The sequence below is a fragment of the Malurus melanocephalus genome, unplaced genomic scaffold (genome assembly GCF_030028575.1).
Source record: "Malurus melanocephalus ecotype Western Australia unplaced genomic scaffold, MMel_1.1 scaffold_499, whole genome shotgun sequence".
NCBI lineage: Eukaryota > Metazoa > Chordata > Aves > Passeriformes > Maluridae > Malurus > Malurus melanocephalus.
Window position 1 is genome coordinate 484,826 of NW_026623731.1, and position 25,336 is coordinate 510,161.

Consider the following 25,336-nt stretch of genomic DNA (forward strand, 5'->3'; position numbering starts at 1 on the left):
ATGGAAGTGCCAGTAACAATGGAGAATTAAAAGATTATGCTTTCTGCATTATATCATTCAAGAATATGATAAGACAAAATAAGAAAATGAAAAGGCGCATACTGCAATTTTGTCCACAGTGGAAACTAGCTGTGACMTCTTAAATGCATTAAATGAGTTTATGCAATAGAGCTTCCTCCCCTCACCCTCGAATGTCCCTGTGGGAAGCAAAATTGTGCCATCTAGTGGGATTTAGACCAAGTCTTTGCTGTGCATTCCCAGTGGATGCAATGGGTGCCCTACAGACGATCTCCACTCAAATCCGTTTGCATTATAGCATGGACATTTTTGGATTCCACTTTGCTCCCAAATTCAAATCTCTCCTCTGCCACAGCTACAAGGAAGGGTCTGGCTAAGGGCCAGAGGAGAGGAAGGCAAGTTGCTTGTTCATTTATCTGCTCAATTCACCTTTCTTCTTGTCTTCTGCATTGGTGGTTTCACAACTTGCAGTTTTTTTCTCCTGTGCTGATCATAGCAAGAGAGCCGTACAATGTATGACTTGAATACTCTAATAGGTGCAAGCGACTTGTATCCCTACCTAATAAAACATGATCACTGTCCTTGGGACAGCTGGCTGTTTCCTGAGTCCAACAGGTGAATGAGTAACAACTCCATAACAAGTTTTCAGTACTACTAAAAGCAAAGTTCAACAGCCAGTCTTCAAATAATTAACAAATCTCTTCTCTACAAACACAGAAAAAAAGTGACCTTTTCCAACAAGGCATAAGCTGTTTTTCTCCAACTCAAATCATCCCCTGGAATAATTGGATCAGCTTTGTCCACTGGCAGACCTTTCATCTTCTGTGAATCAACATGGAAAGGAATCTTAAGAATGTTTTGGTCATTTCTTTCGGATTTTTGCTTCTCTTTACTGCTTATGGAGGACTGCAAAGTCTACAGGTAAGTGGGGAATCTTCCACTGGTTACCAGGACTGCTGGTCTGGAAGGGCATCAGGCCAACTGGTAGTGTGAAACACATTAATCTTTCCATGATCTCTGTGAGGAAGGCATGCAAAATATTTTTATGAGGTGGGTTAGGACATTAACTTGCTGCAGGTTAATACTCCTCACCTAGATCCATAGCATTTACTAAATATTTTATTCTACTATTCCTCAAATAGTTCAAATACTTGTGTTGTGCTACTTCTTCAGATCCACAAAACTTGTTTTAATGGATACAGAAAACAAAATGAACCTGAGATTACTTTTCTTAAAAGAAGATATTGCAAAATGAAAAACAAATTCAATTTCTTGAAAGGGTTTCTTTTAAATATTTCTAAATTGCTATGGGTTTGTAAAAATAATTATTGTATAGCAATGTAAAATAGCAAAAAGTTATGCCCAAACATTAAATAATTTTAGTATAAAATAATACAGTAACTTCTAGGATTGTGATATAACATAATAGCAAAAAATATTCTTTTAGATCAATKGCAGCGGTGGCTTGTACTGGCATCAACATCCTTAAACATAGTAGCAGAGATGAGTTTCTAGAATTGGAGAAATATTTCTAGACTTGAATACTCAGGACACCAGTAGAGCTCACTTGTTTATCCAAAATAAAAGACTGAGGGTTACTGTTGCTGTCTGTGATTGCCTCTGCACAGATAAACCCAAAGAGAAACTTCTCAGTCTAGAAGGCTCTGCTGGTCTAATGGCTGATAAGTTAATAGAAGCCGTTCATAAGCAACTTTTAGACAGGATATTAATATATGACCATGAACAATTGGATTGGATTTTCCCACTGGAATGGGAATCTGTATGCCTTAAAGGTGGAACTTGATACATAACATGATGCACTTTTTTTGCAAGAACAAGGGGCTGACCTCATTTCTGGAAGAGGTCTCTCCTAGTTCTGTACATGTCTCTTCTCTCCTTGAGCTGCTTCTTTTTGCTGACATTGCCAGATTCTGGACACAGGGCTGTTCTGCAGAAACAGTCCCAAAACTGGATGTAGATACTATGAGTTGGGGACACTAGTGAGGCAGGCAAAGATGAACTCAAGAAGCTGCAAGTCAGTCCCACCATCTGAACCAGTGCTAATAACACCAAGGTTGTGGGTTYAGCCTCCATATGGGCCATTTACTTAAGACTTGGACTCGATGATCTTGTGGCCCCCTTCCAACTCAGAATATTACRTGAATCTGTGAATCTRTAAGTACTGGAGCATAAAAAATTTCATAATTCATTTCAGTATTCCACTACCCCTGCAAAGAAACACCATACAGTAAGTGTTGAAAGTGTTGCTTCAAGCCACCAACAATTTCACTCTCCTCCAGTGTTCTCCAGTGCCACCCCCTCGGCATCCAGTCCCACTTCCAAAATCATACTGGATCATATCAGCTATCAATCAAAACGATCAGGAAAACTTTGATAAGCAGCACAGAATTGTAGAATAGTTTGAGTAAGAAGGGACTTCAAAGATCATCTCATTCCAACCATGCTGCCATGGCCATGGACTCCTTCCACTAGCCCAGGGCCCCATCCAACCTGGCCTCGAGCACTTCAGGCATGGATTATTCACAGGTGGTGCAGTGCCTTAGCACCCTCACAGTAAAGATGTTCTTTCTAATACCTACCCTAAATCTCTCTTCTTTTAGTTTAAAATTGGTGCCCTTTGTCCCATCACTACCTGCCCCTGCAAAAAATCATCTCTCCAATAAGTCCATGCCCTTCCTGTACCGGGGAGCCCAGAGTTGGATGTAGTGCCCCAGATGGGGACTCACCAAAGCAGGGTAGATGTGGAGAATCATTTCTGTGTGGTCACACTTATTGTAATCCAACCCAGGATACAGGTGACCTTCTGGACTCCAATCATCCACTGTTATTCTTGTTCAGCTCTTCATGCACAGAATTCCCAAGTCCTCCCCTGAAGGGCTACTCTCAGTGAGCTCTTCTCCCAGTCTGTACTAATGTTTGGGATTGCCATGACCCAGGTGCAGCACCTTGAATTTGGACTTGTTGAACCTCATTAGGTTCAACAGACCCATTTTTCAAATTTGTCCAGGTGTCTCAACTTGATCTTCTCATTTCAACTTTCAGAGCATCAAGACAAGAGGAGAACTATTTTGAGCATGAAATGATAAAACCTAGTTAGATCAATAAAATGTTATTCAATGTTGTGAAAATGTGGTGAATCAATTACTTCCAGCTACAAAAGGCCACTGTGAGCATATTAGGATATTTGGACCTTGGCCTCTGGAAAACTTAAGAATTATCAGACCTGTAGTTTAAAGCAAAGAATCTTCCACTGTTGCTATTCAGCCCTTGCAATGCAGATCTGAGGATATTCCTGCCTGAGAAAACAAATGAAGTCCAAGAAAAGAGGTTATCCTTCTTTCAACTCGCTTTCAAAGARGAACTCAAACAAATAACATCAAATTATCTAAAGATTGACTTATCAAATTTTTGAATCTGAGCAATCCTCACCTGGTTTTGCATCATGTTTTCATAAATGGTCTGTCATTTTGAGGAAAATCATAAATCCATAATCAGGCTGCTCTGGGGATATGAGACAGTAACACTCAGCTCCAGATGCTGTGTCTCTCTATTTCTGCCTGAAGCCACTGTGTATGCCATAATAATAGATATTTTTTATTAAATTTGTCTCAATCACTGTTTTTGTCCATGCAGAGCAGTCTCAACTCAGAAGAAGGGCTGGGCGTTACTTCCCTAAGCGTTCTCTATGCTGCACTCATCTTATCGTCCATGTTCCTGCCTCCAATCCTCATCAAGAAGCTGGGTTGCAAGTGGACCATTGCAATCTCTATGTGCTGCTACATTGCCTTCTCCTTAGGAAACTTCTATGCCAGCTGGTACATTTAAATACTTTGACCCTGTCTGTTGTGTTAGAACAAAATAAGTAAGAGCAAAGAGCTTCCTTCTTTTTCTCCATTCCTACTCTAACTCTGTGTTGCAGATTAGAAGGTTGGATGCAAAAGCTGCTACCTGCAACAGAGATAAAAAAATCCAGGAGGAGGTGGACTAGAAAGGTGAAAATGTGCAAAGAGTCAGAATGAACGCATCCATCCACCCACCTGAATTTGATTGTCTAACTCATGTTTGTAGCAGAGATTCCCCTTCGGGAAAAAAAAAAAAAAAAAAAAAAAAAAAAAAAGGTTCATTTGAGAGTCAAATAACTTTTAGGGCTGTTTTTGAAAAGGTTGAAGGGAAAACTATCTCCCAGCCAGCAGAGCTGGAAGAATAGGTCCATGGGAGGAGGTTAGCTCCTGCCTTGTCCTTTGAAAACATGGATAAACAACTTGTGCTCTGCCRTGACAGAGGATGCAACTCCTTGGAGGAAAGTTGCTGTTCCCATCTTCTGAAGTGCATGTGCAATTTAATTATATATGAGAAGTTAARGCCCAGCGAGCCTGCCCTGGGCCTGGTCCCTGTGCAGAGCTGGGAGTGCTGGCACACCCCAGTCTCTACAAGACTGGTCTTTTCTTGACTCCATGTAACAGATTCATTGTATCATAMAAAGGATAAATCCATTTCTTTGATGTTTATTTTTGCCTCTGGATCTTTAAGCAAATTATTATGCTAATGGATAACAACTATGCTAAATAAAGTGTTCTTTGGCAGGTACACACTTATCCCTACCTCTGTGATCCTGGGCCTAGGAGGAGCACCACTCTGGTCTGCCAAATGCACTTACCTCACTATTGCTGGCACTTCCTATGCTGAGAAAGCAGGAAAAAATGCAAAAGACATTATCAACCAATACTTCGGGGTCTTCTTTCTGGTGTTTCAGTCTTCCGGAATTTGGGGAAATCTTATCTCATCCTTGATACTCAGCCAATCTTCCACCAAAGGTAAAATGTGTTTAAAATTTTGGCACTTCTTTTTATAAACATCAGCTAGTTCGAGATAGATAGGAGGTAGGTTTCTGCAGCCGGGCTTTCATAGCCAGTGGAAACAAGCACTTCAGATGGGATTTAATCTATCTAGGACAGGTGGGCTATCTGAAAGCCCATCCAAATTTCTATCTGAAATAGACAAGATAAATTGGTCTCTGAAATAGTCTATTTTCTATCAAAGATCAGCCATAAAAAGAGTTCAGACAAATAGCTGAAAAGCAGGAGTCTATTGAATTCTGTTTGAATTCTACCCCTGTGTTACAAAGCATAGATAGGCTGCAGGCAGTGACAGTCCTTCACATCTGACTGCTATTAAAAGAGGATTAAAACAAAAGGCAAAATACTGAAGCAACCTTTCTGCAAAGCTCATAGTACTGGGTTAGTTTCCTGTTAAACATTCAAGGTTAGTCAGACTGATGCTTCTGCTTGCTGAAAATGAGTTCTCTACAGAACTCTCAAGAAGAAATGGCAGTAGCTGTTGGCAGGAGTCAACGTGCCAGGGCTCCTCTGCTGTATTTCAGGCTCAGACAGCAGATGCCGATGTAGCTTGAAGAAATCACTCAACAGCAGTGCCCTCATTTCCCATGTGTGTAATTGCTGTCAATTTTACAAGGGCAGTTGTGAAGATAAATTAATATTTGGATGCCACCTTAGAGATTGAAAATGCTGTGGTGTCTCATCAATGCAGCATATTCCTCATCCTGTCAAAGTCAGAACAGGGTTGACATGGAGAGAGCTTTCCACATATGCACTGCTACTCAGTAACAAGAAGTTACTTCTCCCTGGGTCAGCTGAGCAGAATGTCCTCTGAAGAGTTTTCAAATAACTACTAGGTTAAAACTAAATGTCAGGAAGTTGGCATCAGGTTTTAATCTTTGAATGCTTGGGTTTATGGCAATGTAGTCGTCACAAGTGTGATATTAGGGAGAGTCATGGTTCCTTTGAACCCAAGGAACTGTAGTTGAAGCACCATTAAAGCAGAATGCTGACAGATCTTTTCAAGCACAGTGGAGCCCTGCTGACTTGATCACAGAGCCACGTGATATCTCAGGAGGGACTGTCTATTCTGATTTCACTTGCAAGGCAGAGGCTGTGGTGCAGCTGTGGGGTCTGAACAGACTGCAACCATTGGACTCTGCCTCACAGCGCACATCCTTTTAACAAGAGGAGTAAAACACTAAATTTTTGGTCATGTAAAACTCTTCCCAGTTTAACATTTGAGGATGTTCCTCCAAATTCTAAAGACCCTCCTATACTTACACAGAATTTCAGAAAATGCTGTGTTCCTGTGAACAGGTCTCAAAGCCAAAGACCTTGCATATCTTCACAACTGTGGTGAGCAGTTATACCATAAGTTTCTCTACTGTGCCTTCTCAGTGAAACTCAGCTTCAATCTAGAGCGAGCTTTTTTTTGGGGTGATGGTGTAAGAATCTCCAGTCATGCAATTTTTTAAACTCTCCTCTGACAATTGTGCAAAGGCATCCATTGATATTTTCATGTACTTAAAATGAATAATTTCACTGARAAGTAGGAAAGATATAGCATGTATCTGCAGAATCCAAATGCGTAAAATCCAGACATGTGCCTACATTTGATGAATTGCCTGCATCACTGCATCCAGACACAGCAAGGCAAAGTTGCACTGTGAGGTAATACCTAAACTGAGGACAGTAATCAATGARAAGTACTAGAGTCATCCTTTCTCACTCATCAATATTGCAGTTTTAATTCAAGAAAAACAGTGCAAACCCTGCCTTGCACCTTGCATGTGACTAATTGCATGTGCATGTTTATCTTCAGATGATGCATGAACTGATAAAAAACTTGTTTTGCACACTTCTACACTTCACTCACGTGACTCACTTTTGCATATGATAACTTTGTTGAGGGCCTTTGTCCGATTTTTGCTGAAGGTCTGTAGTGGCAGTCAGTGACTATGATAGGGTAATGATTTCCTCTACGCTACTAAGTTTTATGCTATGTTGAATCTAAAGTTATTTATGTAGCTGGTTAGGCAACTAATTCACATGGCAGCAGCTTTGATTGGAAGCAATGAGGAACAACACACTAAAAGTTGCTACACAGTAATTGTAATTGAAAAATTAGGGATCAACTCTTATTTAAAGAATCAGCCACGGTACAGCTGTATCATTCTTTATTGTGCTTGGACCAGTGACAAATTCTGCAGTGAAAGCACTAAAATAATTGTGTGGGTTATGGATCATCCTCCTCCACTAGACAACTTATTCAGGCTTACACTTTATGTTAGTATCTATTTTTTACCAAAAAGGTACTGCAGGAAATGGCAACAGTGTGTGTGAGTACATAGCATGTGGCTTTGTCATGTGCCCTACACAACAGCGATAGGACTGAACAGAGCAAAGGTCTTACTCCAAACCTTGCTGCTRCTGTAGTTTCAAGTGTGTTCTCAGAAAGTTATAAAGCCAGTAATAAAATAATAAAGTCAGGAAAAGCAGGCTGCTTGGAAGACCCTAATACTGGGTAATCATAATAAGAATTTATATTAAAAAAAAGTATCTTGAGGGTGTTTCTGTTCCTATAACATATACAGAAATTATCTGCAGAGGAAAAATGAGGGGTGGGTGAAAGAATTGAAGTCAATCAGTCCAGTGCTGGAGTAAACTAAGGGACCTATCTCATGGGGTGTTGTGATTAAGAGATAGAAATAAGCACTCAAACTTTGAATACTGAAAATTAGCCTGGATTCAGGTTTCTGACTCTATTTTAGTCTCTGTCCTCACGTAAGCATCAATTCAGTGTTAAACTGGGATTTTGAATTTAAGTATCTCTAATCAGGAAAGATTTGAAGCMTTTTGACCTTACACACAGCGTGCACAAATCTGATCTCTTCACTGGCCTGCCTTTCTTTTGGTTCTTAATCAGCAAATGTCTCAGAAGAAGACCTGGTGTGCTGTGGAGCCTACAATTGCCTGAGTGATACCTCTAACACCACTGGGTCAGCAAAACTCTCCAACTCCTTGATCTACACACTGCTAGGGGTCTACACTGGTGAGTAATCCACACAATCTTTAACCATAATCACTGATGGYGAGCCTAGTACTTGTGGAATCTAGCACAGCTTTGCAGATTAAGTTTCTGACTTTCTCCTTCAATCCAATTTTCTAAAGGGAATAAGATATGTGAGAGCTGTAAACAACTCCTTCCTAAACAGTGTAAATGCTTTGTGCCAGGGTTGTATCATTTTTATCTGAAGGAGAAAAATATTCTTTACCTTTTTCACCTGGAATAAAGCTGATGCCCAGTGAGGTGACTCAAATTCAGCCAGACAAATTGGCATGTCTTTCATTTAGTCACTACAGCTGCTATAAACCTTCCTTGCATGAGGCTAGAAAAGAATCAAAGACAGAGAAGCTGATGCCATTAAAAACTGGAGAGACAAAACCAGATGTGCAAAGATTCACTGAATGAGGAAAGTTTCAAAATGCATCCCGGGCAAAAGAAGTTCTTTTCTGGATAAAGGAAAGTATTTGGCAGGGCAACATGCACCTTAGCTCTGTCCAAATACCTTTGCAGTCTCTGAACATAGGTGTAGTCTGTGCTGAGACAGATGTATGGGATTTGCCATACACTCCACAGAGTGTATGTGACCCAGGCAGAGCCTGCTCTCAGCAGGCAAGGGCATTACAGCAAACCCTTCTTCTGTTCCCAGCCTCCATACCTAATTGGTGGGAAAATGCAAAGAATATCCCCCATATTCCTCCCAGAGTGTACTGGAGCTGATGACTTTCTGCTAAAGGCATGTTTGTCTGTAAGGTTTAAATTTAAATTTGATGACTAGCATATACAGCACTCCCTTAGGCTTTGTGCATGTAGAATGCATGTAGCCCTGCTGTCTACTGAGCTTGTGTCTGCAGGGTTTCAGTTTTCTCCTAATCTCTTAATAAAAGATATGTCTTTTCCCACCTCAAGGGAAAGTAAAGAGCTATATATTTCATTCACAGACATTTTTCAAATGTGTCCTCTATTTGGTGGCTGAATACATGTTTTGCCTAGCTTGGGTGGAGACAATAATGGATAARTCTTCTGTTTAGCTTTCTCAAGGTCTATGAATGCTTCTATTTGTGTTCATACCAATCACTATTAAGCCATGCCCTTATTTCCTATAATTGCTCTCGATTAATTTAACGTATTTGTTAATATTTTTTTCCTGAAAATGTGGATGTTCTGCTCTCGCCCATTTAAGTCCTGCAATTAGCTTGAAACTAGTAATAAACATGCTGGCAGAACCAATAATGACTTGCATCACTCAGGGTTTACAGCTCAGCCACAGTGGGGAACCAGGACACTGGAGAACACAATGTCATTCTAGGAGATAAGAATGAAAAAAAAAAAAAGGCAATAAAAAAATGAGACAGTTTATTGTAAATCTGCTTATGTATTTGGATATTGAAGGTTCATAGAGGTTACAATTTCCATACACATAATATAGAGGCGTATTAAACAAGCAATGTGGATGGAAAGAGGTGCSTGGTTCTCCTCTTACTCTAAATTGTAGTAGTTTCCATGGATGAAATTCTAGTCAGCATAAGTGGGGAAACATTATCRTGCCCTGCGTCTGTAATGAAGCAATCAGTTGTGAATCTATGGCTGTCTCATGTACATTATGAGACATGGTGATCTTCTTGATAACATGAAAAAAATTGTTTTGATTCACTGCACAAGCAACAAATCTAGATTGATACAAGCACGATAATTTTCTGATTAACAGCTCTGTGTTAACTTTTATGTGCTGCTTCTGCTAGAAAATTATAGGTTCAAAGCAATAATTTCCATCTTTTTCAAGTTAGCTAGATCTGTTCACTATCATCTTCAAAATAGCACTTATGCCACACTGAAAGTGTTGTTATGAGCTGGAAAAAAAAAAAGGCACAACATATACTGGGTTTCAAGACAGCATTGTTTTTTCTTTCCATGTATTTGAAAGAAGATCCCCTCTAGCCATGAAAACCTTGGCACTGGAAGWGAATACTCTTCTCTCTTGTTGATTTAAAGCCTTCTTATGGCTCCCAAGGGAGCTGTTCCTGGCCAGCTCCCATCCCCGTGCCCCTGGCTTGCCCTGGGAGGGTGAGCCATCACCCTCTGCGGCTGTGCAGCTGGCCCGGCAGCTGTCACAGCAGGCCAGCCATAGCTAAACTGAGGGAATTTCCAAGTGCACGGCTGTATGCCGAAGATGTGAATGTAGATCAGGCCTTCTTGTTTATACAGAAATGGCCTTTATGCTGAAGCAGAATCAGAGGCACCTGCCAAAATATCCCACAGAGAGCTAAGCACCAAGTCAGAACAATAACAGCAGCAAGCAACTTCCCATCATTCTTCCAGCATTCCTCAGCTTTTCATGAACTTTTTGTTTTGTTTTTCTTGCAGCTAGTGGTGTGCTAGCTGTGTTGCTGGTTATTATATTTCTGGACCAGATCAAATCTGACCAAGCAGAGACTGAGAAAGAAAAACTAGAGGCACCATCCTTTTGGTCTACGTTCCTAGCAACTTTCCGGCATCTTAAAGATAAAAGGCAGTGTCTTCTAATCCCTCTGACAATGTACAGTGGGTTTGAACAGGGATTTCTTTCTGGTGATTAYACAAAGGTGTGGATGTCAATGAAAATATATTTCTGTCTGATTTTTTTGTGCCATTGTGTCTTACTGTTGCATCTGATCTATATTTACTTGTCAAATGAAGATGTTTTTAATGGTGATTTGTGGATTGCAAAATTACTGCTTACTTCTACTTGAATGAACTCTGAGTGACATCTTCAAATGGGAGAGGCCAGCAGTAAATATGTCCCTTGGAACAGCCTCAAAAAGAATGCAGTAGAGAGCCTACTCCCCAGTGGAGGCCACAGCAGAGAGCTACAGGTTGAAACTCTTCACTTGTTGTAAATAACAAACTGGGAGAGAAGCCAGAAGCCAGCAAAGCTTTTATATCTTCCTTCCTTCTGGTTTCCCTGGAGTTTGTGTAAGAGCAAGTCAGCACACATTCCACGTATTTTATTTTGACAACCTTTAMGGTAACAGGGCAAGTCCTCAGCGTGGCTGGCTGAAAGGTCTCACCAGTCACTACTACAGCAAGCCCAGACCCTGATGGACTGAAATTATTAAAATCACCTCTGCTCCTCCAGTTTCTTGACAAACCTAGACAGCAGGGTGTTCTCCAGGCATTTGTTGAGAAAGCCTCCAAAGAAAGGGGGCAACCTTCCTGAGCTGCTTCTTTCATGCTTAAGCTTTCAAACCTTGCATATAAATCAGATGGAAGAGTGCACTGGTTGCTCTGTTGGAATGGATTGAAAGGGGCACTCCATGGCCCTGTCTACTGGTCACATACTCTTGTAGATGAGGTCCTCTTCATTTTTTAGGATCTACTCTRTAATGGCCATAAGTGTCAATTGTGAATTTTCATCTCTTGGGTTATGATTGAAAGGGCGGAAAATTCCTAATGTTATTTCCAGGAATTTTATTTGTAGAGCAAGCAGTGCTCAGATCTGCTCTGCTTGTTATTCCTCTGTTTGCATGATGTCAGTCTGATTGGGATTTGGGTTGGGAATGTCGCTGCTGAAGGTCAAATGTGTTAATACACCAGGGACTTGTCAGCAAACTCTCTAGCTGTGTTCTTTTGATCTTGTCCATGTAGGCTATTTACCAAATGCTCRGGCTAAGATCCTTTAGCTGTGTATTTTCATCAAAGAAAATGTGGCACCATTGTCCCTTCTCTTCCAGGTGTATGTGACCTGTGCCCTGGGGATCCAATACATTGGCTACATGATGATCTGCTTTGCAGCTGTAAACTCCCTCTGCTCGCTGCTCTTCGGAAAGATTTCCCAGTTCACCGGTAGAAAACTTCTCTTTGCATTAGGTGTGTAAAGGTTTCTTGAATGACTGATCCCCACATGTAATCAAATCCAGCAGTCCCCCACTTTGCATGTACAAAGGGATAGCTTGCTGCCAGCTATCAATTAAATCCAAAGTCAGCCTAGACGCAAACTTCATTCACGGAAAAAGAAGCAGCTCAGCTCACAGTTAAGCAGTGTATTGCTGTCTTTGCCTCACATGCCTTTGCTGGTGATGAAAGTTCCCCCTGCTTTTGAGGGCACTATCCCTGCAGAAAGTGCCTTATGGCTTTGATGCTTTATAGCTGGTGACAAATGATTTTACAATGCAGATTGAGATTTGCACTATAACTAAGAAGGATTTCTCCACTGGGCTGAAATCCCCTTTACCTTTATGTGGTGAAAACAAATCACTGTTGATCTGAGTCTCAGAGAATGGCAATATTGGGAATGTGGGCAAAATTTCAGGAAATATTTTAAAGGTTGACCTGTTGTTATTTGCACTACTTGTTCTACATGGAGAAGAATAGAAGAAAGTCATGCCAGTGTGTCAGGCTAGAATAACTTAAGGGCATGTGTATGGGACAGTATTTTCATGCTGAGAAGAGATTTACATATTTAAGAACATCTCCCCCTCTAGAGAACTGTGCTGCGATGAGTAATGAGAGTAATGGAGGCATAAAAGAATATCAAGAAATATTTCTTTTGTGCCTCTGTGTGCATTAAGTATCCTGAAGTGGACTAAGACCTTATTTCCACTGTGCAATAATTTGTATTATTAGCAACATCACTGCCTGGATCATGGTGCATCAAGGCATTCTAGGCATTTTCTCCATAGGAAATTTTAAACCTGGACAAGGAAGAAGAAATTTAGAGTCCTTTCTGCAGTAGTCATTAGCTCAAAAATTCTGTCTGTTTTAGGTGTGTGTCTCAATCTATGAAATTCAGATTTTTTTAAAAAACAAACCACCTAATAGTAGSAATAAACAATTAAAATCTCCCCCAAAACTGTCATGTTAGCAATGGAAGACATCTGAACCTCTCATTTCTATGTAGTGTTTTTTGTACTCAGCCTGTGAAGGTGCACCTGTGGGGGGAGGAACCTGTTTACAAACCACTTTTTAAAAGAAAGACCCTCTAGAAATCTTAACTGTCTCCTCTGGCCCTGAATGGAAACCTCATTTAAGGACTAGAAAAGGAGAGCAGAAGGGTGTTTGTTCTCCCCTCCCACATGCCTCACATGGTGACTGAAAGCTTTTCATAGACTCCTCCTACTCAGTGGTTCATGTCCTTAGGGCTCACAACCATATCAGCCCGGATGATCTCTCAGCTCAGGACACCCCTCAGAATTATGAATTAGAGACTCTCATARCTCTGCATTGTTTTCTATTTCATGTGATGTCAACTCAGTCAGCGCAAATCTCAATGGACCAGAAAGATTTTAAGAGTGCCTTGTTCTCTCACTGGGGGAAGAATAAATAAGTGTTATCTACCACTATCTGTGCTCATTATGATTACATCTATATTTCCCTTCTTTCTTTCTAAATCAACAGCCGCAGTTACGAACACGGCCTGTATAATAGCACTACTGCTGTGGCATCCTCATCCCAAGCAGCTTGCTGTGTTTTTTGTATTCCCTGCCCTTTGGGGCCTGTCTGATGCTGTTTGGCAAACACAAACTAATGGTAAGTTCTGGTGACAATGAAATGTATTGTCTTGAGGTATAAAAATCTGCATGTTTTCATCTATGAAAGCATGTGTGCATAAAAATCGCAGTGGCTTTAAGACAGCTTCTAAAAGAAATTTGTTAATTCAGTGGAAAGCAKAAGAAATAGAACAAGTTGAGAACAAGAAGGCAAAATATTCATTAAACCAATTTTTTCAAGATGAGGAGAAKAATACTGCAGAAGATGATAATGGGTACTCAAAATAATTATTCTCTAGGAGTATAAGTATTTCAAAGAAACTTAGAAACTGAGAAGAATTATACGTTTAGTCTGTCTTTTGCAATGAAAGAGAGCACTCTGAATAAAATTAACTCAGAGTGCTGCAACAAAAGAAGGAAAGTGTCAGTTAGGAGATATTGGGGAAAAAATGGTAGGAGAAAACCACAGAAAGTAACATTATGCAGACAAGTAAATTCATACAACTCTGATTTAATTCCATTTCAAAAATCATAATTCAATGTGATAAGGCATAATAAGGCAATAAAAAGGAGCATGTTCATGGGAGATTTCTGCTTGAAGGAAGATTAACAAGCTAGAACTCTTTAGCCTGGACAAATGGTAAATATGGAAAGCAGTYAGTAAGTTATTAATTGGGTGGAGATGATGACTTGAAATTCACTATTTCTCTTAACAGAACTAGTGGCACCAGATAAAGTTATCAGGCAGAAGCCTTTATAGAAATCAAAATAAATAGTATTTCTCACATAATGCACAATCAAAGTATGGAATTCATTGTCAAAAATTTAAGCTGGAATTACATTATTCCATTAYGAAACCACTTCAGGGGAAAGTGATTCTGGAGACGACTAAAATGTGGTGATGCAGTGGAAATCTCCAGCTCAGAACATCCCTGTGTCTTTGATCACCAGAGTCAGGAGGACTTTGCAGGGAAATATCACTGTATACTTGCCWTATTACTTGTACTCTTATCCCAGGAGTCTGTTAATGAAAGGATAATAACCATAACCACTGGACTCCAAATTGGATGCATAAGGTTTATTCTTCAATGTTCAGCTGTGCAACACAATGCAATTTATTATCATGTACTGACAGTTCAGAAAATGAGCTGATACAAACAGACTTCTGGAAGAGATTGTTTAAACTTATCCCTTAATGAAAACTAGAAGTTCTGTTATGGAGACTAAAGCCAGGCTTTTAAGTGTTGGAGAGGGTGAGAAAGAGCTACAGTCTGTTATGACTTGAAGCAAAATTTACTCATGACTGTCAATCATGGTAATTTCTTAATCAATTCCATAGCCTGGGTCAGTAAGGCAGTTAATAAATGGTTTTGCACCTGCTCCTGTATTTTACCTYTTATTTCATGAATACTGTTTTCCTCCATCCCAAGTTCATATTTGGCAGATGCCACAGGAGTATGCATGTGACAGAACTAGCTCCTCTGGACACACATCAGGTTATGAGCCTTGGCCTTCCTTCCTCTGATCCCTTTGGTTGTCACAGGGGCTTAGAGGATTTCAGCCACTAGATTAAGTGTCATCTTCCTCCTCGAGAGCCAAATGGAAAGCACAGCAGTCCATTGCCTGGCACTAACAGTGCTCTCCTCTCAAGCAGATTAGAGTCCCTGCCTCTACAAACAAGGAAGTGAGCAGCCAGCATTCTTCTCTGCCCCTCCAGCAGCTCCAGCTCATATTCCCTAGAGGAKGCAAGCATCAAGGGACATCCTTTCATCCTCTCACATGCTAACACAGAGCCTTATGCTTTAGGTACAAACTTTAAATCAGTGCTCTCCTTGCTCTAGTTCATGGAAGGAAAACAGCAGTGAGGATTTGCTCTCTCTGAAGCTTCTTCAGCCACAGTTCTTTCTGGCTGCTCAGCAAGCTTCTTCCTAACACTCTTGAAARCCATATCTCAGTATTCCACTGGGATAAAGGGCTTGTCCTATATCTTGCCTCTAGCTTTTCCAGAAAGCCTTGTCCTCAGATACTGTGCTTCTTTCAGACTCATGGAAGGGTTGGGGTTGGAAGGCACCTCTGGACTTCTGGTGGTTTAACCCCCTTGCTCAAGTAGGACCACCAAGGCACAGCCACTTACTCATGACCATGTCAGAGAGCTTTTTTTTTTTTTTTTTTTTTTTTTTTTTTTTTTTTTCCAGAGAAGGAGACTCCACAGCCTGTCTGGGCAAGTTGTGCCAGTGCTCAGTCATACTTACAGTAAAAAAAGGGTTTTGTGATGTGCAGAGGAAACCTCCTGTATTTCAGTTTTGTGCCCATCACCTCTTGTCCTCTTTCCTTGGACACCACTGAAAAGAGGTGGGCTTTGTACCCTCTCTTCTAGGATTTGCATACATGTGAGGTGTCCTTGAGGAGGATGTTTGCTCAGCAAGGTCCCTGCACAACTGAAAAATGGACCTGAGGCCCACATWAGGAAAAGAGGGTTAAGTACAGAGTGCCCACAGAGCTCTCTATTACAGAAGGTTGCTGAGAAGTGACTGTAGTTTCCAAACCCCCAGATGAGGCAAAGACAGTGTACAAGGCTTCATGCTTACTTGATGGTGAGTGAACTCTGCAGTTATGTGACAGGATTATTCTCTATTTACAGCACTGTATCAGGTCATCTCCATTCCCAGATTCCTGCAAGATACTTGTGAAAATTTCACATTTGTATTAGCTTGGAAAACACCCAAATGTTCYTATTCCTTGCATAGTGTCTTTTTTTTTGGTCTGCACCTTACTCAGCTGTTTCATAGCTCTCAGTTATAAAATTACACAATCTTTGCTTTGTTACATTGTCACAGGGAAGTAATGGGTGAAGACATGAAACCTTAGAGAGGTGCTGTGACATTACCCCACAATGCTTCATCCCAGAATAGGATCTTCATATTGACACACCCACCCAGGACTAAATCTCTTCTCCCCTTGAAGGGTTTTATGCAGATATAYATCACATGAAAATTTCCCAGCGTCAAAGACCATGAGGTGAGATAAGACCTTGAAAATAAGACGGGAGACTAAAGTTTGTGGTCCATCCTTTGCTAAGCTCCCATGAGTGCTGCTTGGGCCTCAGTAGATTAACCAGTGAGTACAGAAATGGCATTATGCCATATGCTTAAGGCGTTCTGTCTCTTGCTTTGTGCTGCTGTGGATATTTAATACTCGAGTTCCCCCTAGAGGATATGTAGGCTCATGGTGCATGAGTCACTTCATCTTATAAAGGTTTCCTGACGTGTTCATGTTCATGTGTGGGCRTTCTCACTTATTTCCAATGTAAGCTGCTTCATTTCGGAGCATGTAGTGCCCTTTCTTACCTAACTTGAGCACAGATGCTTTTATTACCCACTGACAAAAATTGCACTTGGAGCATCACAACCGTGTAGCACACAGCTGTCAGGTAGACTACGGTAAAACCAAGTTCTTTCCAGGCTGATTTGTGTCTTTAGAAATGATATGAATAARTCTAAATAGTTTATAAACCTGGACTCAGATAATTTCCAGCAGTCCTGTTAAATGCTCATGCCTGCTAGTACCAGGGGAAAGAGTAGGTAGTGGTAAAAAAGCAGCATATTTTTCATGGAAGTGAACGGCAAAATGTCAGAATTAGCAGCCTCTCCACTTACTCAGCCCAGCAGATCCTGCTGAAGATCATCCAGGCAATTTGCTTCAAAATAGTAAACATGTACCAGCTGAAAACCATAACCTTTACACAACAGAGCTGTCATGGCATCAGAAACCTTCCTGTGTTAGATTTACCTCACCAATATCTTTCCAGAAGATAATGCTCAGCTTATCAGGAAAGGAGTATGAACAACTTGTACTTGTTCATTTATTAGGCAAAACTATGAAGGTCTATCATATCTACACTCCACTCAGCCAGTTTAATGAGCTAAGTACATCTTGTGATGCACTTGTCCAGATTTTCCATCATGTCTAAATTGAAACAGTTCAGTAAATGTCCTCTTGCACTCATCAGGACACAGCAAGTTTTTACATACAGATGAGGTCTCCCCCTACTTAACAAAACTGAAGGGATAGTTGAGTCCACCTAGATTTTCAGAGAACTTGACACTCCTCTGTGTCTTTTGGCTGAATGTATGTATTTCAAACAGGTGTGTTGTTAGAGAAGTGGATGAGAAGAGTCAAAGGTCATGATATTCTTCTCCTTGCACACCAYAGCTGAGTCAGACGAAATGTCCCCTTCATTATCACTGCTGATGCTAGCTCAGCACCCAGAGCAAAGCAAGGTCTCTCCCCTTCCCTGCMTGCTTCACTAATCAGACCTGGAGTCTGGAAATCCCTCCCTGGATCCAGCTGTGGGTGTGGAATTGATTGAACTCAGTGGGAGCTTCCCAGGGAACACAACTGCATTAGGATGATCAGTTGAACTGACTCTCTCTGTCAAGTAAGTTTCCCAGTTGCTGCCCAGGKGCTCTGTAGGCATCAAGGATACCTTTGCCAACCCATCCAGGAGCTGAAAATTTGAAAACCAGGCTGTCTCAAAGCAACATATCTTCTCTGCATTCTAAATCATGTTGTCTCTAGTCAAATCTGCCTGTTCAGTGAAATCCTGAAAGGATTTGGTATTGCGTTCTCACTATTAGACATGTATGTAGTCATACACGGAGACTCTACARTGTCAAAGGTAGTTTTTGGAGATCTCTCTTCCTCCCTCTTCCTCCTTACTTGGTCATTCATCAGTGCAAGAATCTTCATTTCTGTGTGCAACAGTTTGAAAAATAAACTTCCTGCCATCTTACTTCAATAGAGCCCATCCTTTCTTCCTTCTTCACATTTCCATTCCCTTTTTCTCCAATGTCCTCTATTTTGTCTTGCTCTGTTATTTCMCTTGCAACAATTCACAGAAGCACATTTTTTTTAAGACAAAGCCTGTATTTTCCTTTCTCTGACATTTATGAGGGAGGATCTGTCTTCCCCATTGTGCTCTATTTATTCCCTTTCCAAAAAATATATRGTTGCAGACTTAATCTTCACAAGACATGTTTTTCCTTCCTTCCTTCCAGGACTCTATGGCATTTTATTTGAGAAACACAAGGAAGCTGCCTTTGCAAATTACCGTCTCTGGGAATCACTTGGATTTGTTATCGCCTTTGGTTACAGCACCAAATTGCAAGCCTACATCAAACTGTACATTTTATTGTCTGTGCTCATGCTGTCCATGGTGACGTATGGAGCAGTGGAATACCTTGAGGTTAAAAGCTCCCCTGGGACACCTCCTGCTACAAAGAAGGAAAACGGAGTACCTCAGTCCCGGGAAACATGCATGTAATCCAACATGATCAGTCTGAAGGAGGTAAAGCAAACTGGCCAGCTCCCCACAGGCATGTCTCCATGGGCATTCCAATCTGTCCTGTATCCAGAAGCACAGTAAAGGAACAGATTTCAAGGCCATTATAGTGCAAATGTMTTAATAGCAAAAATCTCCTTTGACATCTCACCTTTATAAGGGAAGATGATCTGACTTCAACCTTTCAGGCAGAAGACCAACTAAATGTTTTCCCTTTTTATTTTAATTAATAAAATCTTCATAAATATAAACAAGACTCCTAAAATGCTCACATTTTTGTTTCTATGGATAAGACCTGGTATAGCTTACAATCAAACATATACAGCCAATATGCAGAATGAGAGGAACAATTGGGATTGCTCAGTTGATTGCAGACAACACGCATCACTTCATGGAACCATTAATTATAAAGATCTACACTSGTTTTATCCTGCATACTTTAAAGCCTGCTGTAAATGACATCAACCTATAAAGTGGCTTCCACAGAATCAACTAACCACTGAGTCCACCAACTTGTCTTAGGTCAGTAGACACCTGTGAATCTGCCCTTGCCATCCCTCTATCCCAGCACTCTTTCTCTTTGGAGTTTCCTGTATCTAATTTTTCTGTCACCAGTTACTGCAACTTCATCCTAAGAGAGATGTCTTCCACAAGACAAAACAGTCATGATGACCTTACCCCACTTTCCCATCCAGGGACAGATATGTTTTCAAGAAGAGCAGTCAGGCCATGAGGAATCTCTCCATAAGGAGGGTGCAGGTGACAGTGCAAGTCACAGAGTGATAGGGAGAAAAGGAGATAGGTCTACACTGTAATAAGTCCTCGAGACCTATATGCATCCTGCAGTGCTCATCTCATTTCAGCTTCTCTTTAGATTTATCYATATTATTTCTAGATGTGGATTTTTGTGGTTTTACTGCAAGAGAAAAGTATTACAGTATGTTTACTGTGCAGTGGCCCTGCATCCTAATGAGGGAGCAATGTACAGACATCGTGATCATCACTGGCAATGACACCATTCAGATTCCCTGTGTGAGGCTGACAGCATCAAAAGAATTGCAGACAAATGCTCTTCATATCCAAGATTGGTGTTGCCTCTGGAAATAAACTACATAGCTAGTTAAGCTAGGCTGCCATGGAAATAACACTTGAAACTGCTTCCTCTCAGTTACTAACCATAACAGGATGATGAGGCACTATATGGTGTGACAACAATATATTTGTGACAATAATCCCCAAATTGTTAGGTCTTTTAAATAGCAGCAAACTTCAKGCTACTTTACTGTTTCTCTTACATTTCTTGTTCCCAAGCATCTGGACKCCCCTTCAGACTTCACTTGTGTTGATTTGTGGCATTTCAAAAGATGAGCTTTTTTCCAGGTCTCATACAATAAAGTCAAATTCATTACGTTCTCACTTGCAGAAAAGAAGGTGACAGGTGGGCTTCCTCACAGATGCAGCTTTCTCTCACACCTTGCCCTGTCAGCTCAAAGGCATGTAGTTGATCTCTCTGTTGGAAATGGCAGAACTATTGTGGCTGCAGAATCCTGACAGCCTCCTATCTGCCAAGCAGGTACAGATGGATATTCCAGGCTGCTGCTGATTCTCACCTTGCCTTGCTTCCATCTCAGGGAAACGCAGCATCATGTTTCATGACACATCTCTGAATCCTCCTCTGATTCTCTTTTACAAAGCAATGTTCAATGGCAAGTGAAGAAAAGAGGATTTCTTAGGTCAGCATCATGATGGAAATCCCATCTGTGTCTGTGTGATAACTTTTATTTGTAACAACCCAAGGCAGAAGTCAGGATCCTTTTACATGAGATGCTCTACRACCTCAGAACAAAAAGACACCCCCTACCTAGAAACGATACAGGTATTTTAAAATATAATTTATCTTTTTACTCCTGTATTGACTCTGGCTGGGATGGAGTTAACTTTCTTCATAGCAGTCCATATGGTGCTGTGTTTCAGATTTTTGTACAAACACAGTCTTTCTAACACACCAGGGTTTTGGCTATTGCTGAGTAGTGTTTGCAGAACATCCAGGTTTTCTCCACTCTTCCCTCTCAGTGAGGAGTTTGCAAGAGCCCAAGAAACTGGGAGGTGGCACAACCAGGACAGCTGAGACATACTGCCTAAAGGGATATCCCATGCCACATGAAACCCTGTGGGACAAAGGAGATACCAAGGAGAAGGAAAAAGGTGTTCTGAGCTTGTTGAGGACCTCAGTATCACTGACATTGAACCAATACAGGAGATGGAACACTGTGGTCTGGAGACACCAAATATTTTTTACTCTTGATTTTTCACAGAACTTTATGTAGCCATTTCCCAAATGACAACTCTTCTATTGCACAGGAAGCATGAGGAAAAACTCTGTTACCTTCGGAATGAAAGCCACAGCTACACGTGGCAAAGCAATGAACATGTTTAAGCCTGGGACAGGATGAGTATAAAGGTGCCCATCAGTCTTGGACATGACTTAAATGAAAATTGCCATTTAGAACATTGTTATACCTGGACACTACACAGTTATAAAACTTGTATGGTTTATTGTAAAGGCTACAGAGATTTTGATACATAGTATGTATTAAAAAAATTAGGCAGGAGTTCAACTAGGAACTATATTCACTGAAATGCAAGGAAAAAAAAAAGATAGCTGAGGTTGCTGTGACATGAGACGTCTGTCCTTTYACAGCCAGTAAAGATTTCACAAGCCCTGCTTCAGTCTAGCAGGCAGTGAAATACACAAGTCTGTCTGTGCTGAGGCCTCAACCAGCAACACGGTGCAGGTAAACTCACCCTTTTTCACACTAACTGGTGAAAAAGTTTCTCTACCAGGAATGTCTTACTTCATCCACAGCAAGAATTTTCATTCTGGCTTTTATCAGTCTTATTCTGAGTTTGTGAGATTAACAAGAGCAGGTGTCACCACCTCAATGACACTGGCTTTGGGGTTTGAGGTGGTAGCCACATGAATACCTCCCCAGTCACRTGCTGGAAATTTTCAAGAGTTCCAAGCCAGACAATGGCTAAAAAGCCTGTTAATGTTTATCTACTCAAGGCTCTATGTTCTCTGGTGTCTATGTCTCACTGCGAGCAACCGCTTCTGCACGCTATGTATAGTGAAAGGCAGCACACAGTGGAAGCACCKTRCACCAAGTATTCCCACGAGAGTTCTTGTTTGCAAACACTCTAATTTGCTCTATCTCACTTGCCTGTGTGGTAAGCCATGATAAGGCCTAGACCTGGTAAGGGCAGAGAAGGTCCGTGAAGGCTCTAGAAGTTTTGATGCCGTTGGCCRCCATTGTCCGACAGCCGGCAGGTGCTGGAACACTTCCAGTCGGGTCTATCTCGAGCGCCCGCGAGGCTGTGAGAAGCCGCAATATAGCTCTATGGCAAGGGTAGTCAGCACGAGCCCCCTGCAATGGCAGAGCTACCATATAAGGAAATTTATGGTGTTAGTAAGAGCTTCTGTACGTTAAGTTACCGCTATCCCTGTTACAAAAAGCGTTACATCTGACTGCCGCCGCCATTACGAGCCAAGGGTATAAAAGCCTCGGCTTCCATTAATAAAGCGGATGAGATAGCACGTACAACCAAGTCTATGAGGTCGTTTATGTGTCTCTCCCCCTCTCCTTGCAAATAGCCACTCCAACAAATTGGTGGCCACCGACGTGATAGGGTTCCAACAAATTGGTGAACATCGGTGTGTTTGGTGTCCRACAAATCAGGACAAYGCCAACACGAAYGGGACCGCACYGAATTGGATTGGGACGGCGGACACACAGGTTGTGAGGCCRGAAGGTCACGGCAAGGGGACGTTAAAACGTCAGGCCCGAAAAAGGGTTCGGGACAGCAAGGTGCCACAGCRGCGCCRTGCCCCRAGTGTTCCAGAGGAAGACTCGGCTGACGGAATTTAAGGAGCTCAGGTCTCTGGATTTGGAGAYGGAATTTGAGGATCTCGGGTCTCTGGATTTGGAGACAGAATTTAAGGAGTTCTGGTCTCTGGAGTTGGAGACGTAGAAGTGCCGRCGGGATTTTTCGGTGCCGTGATTTGGGTGCATYGCAARGAAGCATCCGGCCGACGGCGTCKCCACRGAAACCTTGGTAAGAATTGCTGCAGCGTTTTGGGGTTGAATATGGATAGGCAGGCGGCTCAGTTGCTTATAAGTTTTTTAGAAAAGTGAAGAGCCAGGGGATTAGACCTTCATAGGGAGATCCCAGAATTAATAAGTTACACATATAATCAGGGATGCTTTAAAGATCCGGCTACTGTATTCAGAGTAGCAGAGTGGAGAAAGCTCTCCAAGTAAATTTGGGATGCTTTATCGAACAATGATGAGACAGCAGTRAGGATAGGAAAACTGTATACAGTGGTTATGGGTGAAATATTTGAATTCCAGGCGGAAAGGAAAGCGGMCCAACAAATTAACATCATGCAAGAGGGAGATTTAAAATCTGATTTTAGTCATTCCGATTGCCCTTTACCCGCTACCGCTTGCTCCGTCAGGCTGCCACCCTCCGCGAGCCCAGAGCCTAGTGGGCCTAACTCCATAACTGGGAGTTTGGGGCCTACGCGGCCGTCTGTTCCCTCRGTGTTGTGGTCGTCCACGCCGCCACCGTTTCCGCTGCAGTCGCCATGTCGTCCTCCTAGYGAGGCCGGAAGCGACCCGGTAGAGGTCGCTCCGCAGGGKGGCCTGGGAAGCCCCGGGCCAGAAGGCGACTCGGCCRCTGCCGTTACGGGGAGTAGAAGGAGCATGTGGGCCTCGGTTGCSCAGGAATGCGTACGTTGCGGAGATGCRGAAGGCTTAGAAGCAGTGAAAGATCTTGCGTGTCCGGCTGTATTCAACCCAGCACCGCAAGGAGATGTAGATGCAACCATTACTGCTCTTGATTGGAAAATTCTATCGCAGCTTTGCACTACAGTCAGCGAATATGGAGTTACCAGCRAACCGGTTAAACAGATGTYAGACTATCTGTGGGGGACACAGCTTCTATTACCAGTGGATTGCAAAGGTATTTCTAGGCTTATTTTTACTCAACATCAGCAGCTCTTGTTTAATCCGCATTGGCAGGCCTTAAGTAAACAATGCGTTATGACTCTACGAGCTCCTGGGGACCCTCTCCAGGGGGTAACCCTAGACGAGCTTCTGGGTCGGGGGCCATATCTGCRCACAGAAACRCAGGTCCRGATGKGTCCTGAGAAGTGCAGGGAATCGATGCGGCTAGCGAGAATGGCCATCGACAGAATAAAAGAACCAGGAGGTGTACCAACATTTATGAATATAAAGCAGGGGTGGGACGAAGCTTTCGGTAACTTTATAGACAAAGTCGCTACCGCTATACAGAAAGCAGGRGTCCCTGACTATTTAAGTGCTGTAACGCTTAAGCAGCGTGTGCTTCAAAACTGTAATTCCACCACTAGAAGCRTACTCAGCACACWGGGAGATAATTGGACTATCGAGGAAGTGCTTGAACGTGTYGCTAGCATTCCGGCGGGGCCACAGGTGATTTAGCAGGGGCAATTAAGGAATTGGGAACAGTTATAAAAGAACAAACGCAGGCTAGTCAGAATCAGGTTTTGGCTGCRCTTGCGCCTCTCCAAGACGTTSCAGCATTCAACCCCAAGGCTCCGTCCAGYGACCGGACCAGGTGCTATCGTTGCGGACAGTTCGGCCACACTCGACGGGATTGTCAGACCCTGGAAGTCCRTTGCTCCAAGAGCCACTCCAGCTGGCACAGCGCCGGAACATCTCATCAGCGTCCGGGAAACTTTGGAGCCAGCGCGTCGACTCATCGCAGCAGCCGCGCTCCGACACAAGTAGCAGCTGTTACTCAGCAACAGGCGCTGACAGCTTGCGACCTGCCACCRAAGGAAGCATCGGCRTGGACCTGGCAGCCGCAGTAACTGTAACTCTGATCACTACTAGACCCGTTAAAGTCCCAAGCGGARTAAAGGGACCGGTYGTCATTAACGGGCAGGCAGTGGGAGCCCTTCTCCTGGGACGCTCCTCTGCTTCTATGTTGGGATTATTTGTGTTACCTGGGGTTATAGWTKCGGATTACACAGGGGAGATTTATATCATTGTGCACACTCCATTCCCTCCACTGCAGATTACCRAAGGCCAAAGAATCGCTCAGTTAATTCCATTGGAGCAGTTAACAAAAGTCCTGCCTCCACGTAGTCAGCAAGTRCGTGCAGACCGAGGATTCGGGTCCACAGAGGGGCTTATATTGTTAACTGTAGATTTGAGTAACCGACCCCGACATGACATTACATTAGAGTACCAGGKAGAAGTAATAACTGYCCAAGGTCTCTTGGACTCGGGAGCTGATGTAAGCAKGATMTCTCCAGAGTGATGGCCAGAGAAGGGGCCATTGACRGCAACTACCACTACCGTAACACCTGTGGGAGGTCTAACCACTGCACAAAAGTCGCCATCACTTTTAGTCTCAGTGAATGGAAAATCACGGCAGAGTGTCTTTTCCGCCGTGTCATTGCCCCCTACCATGCAGTACCTTATAGGTCGTGATATACTTGCACAGTTGGGGGTTGTACTCACTAATGAGCAACCGCTTCTGC

The 25,336-nt window shown here is 42.3% G+C and overlaps 1 protein-coding gene across 2 annotated transcripts; it reads left to right on the forward strand.

The window, feature by feature from the left end:
* Window positions 1-715: 715 nt before the first annotated feature.
* UNC93A (unc-93 homolog A) lies at window positions 716-19,017 on the forward strand. 2 transcript variants are annotated; one of them, XM_057381231.1, is made up of 8 exons: window positions 716-939; window positions 3,673-3,854; window positions 4,624-4,853; window positions 7,804-7,929; window positions 10,306-10,523; window positions 11,652-11,787; window positions 13,315-13,446; window positions 18,464-19,016. In XM_057381231.1, the coding sequence occupies exons 1-8, from the start codon at window positions 853-855 to the stop codon at window positions 18,727-18,729; spliced, it is 1,377 nt and encodes a 458-aa protein (XP_057237214.1). In that variant the 5' UTR covers window positions 716-852; the 3' UTR covers window positions 18,730-19,016. The 2 variants fall into 2 exon arrangements, with proteins under 2 accessions (XP_057237214.1, XP_057237216.1); XM_057381233.1 differs by lacking the exon at window positions 13,315-13,446 and having other exon boundaries at window positions 18,464-19,017.
* Window positions 19,018-25,336: the final 6,319 nt, after the last annotated feature.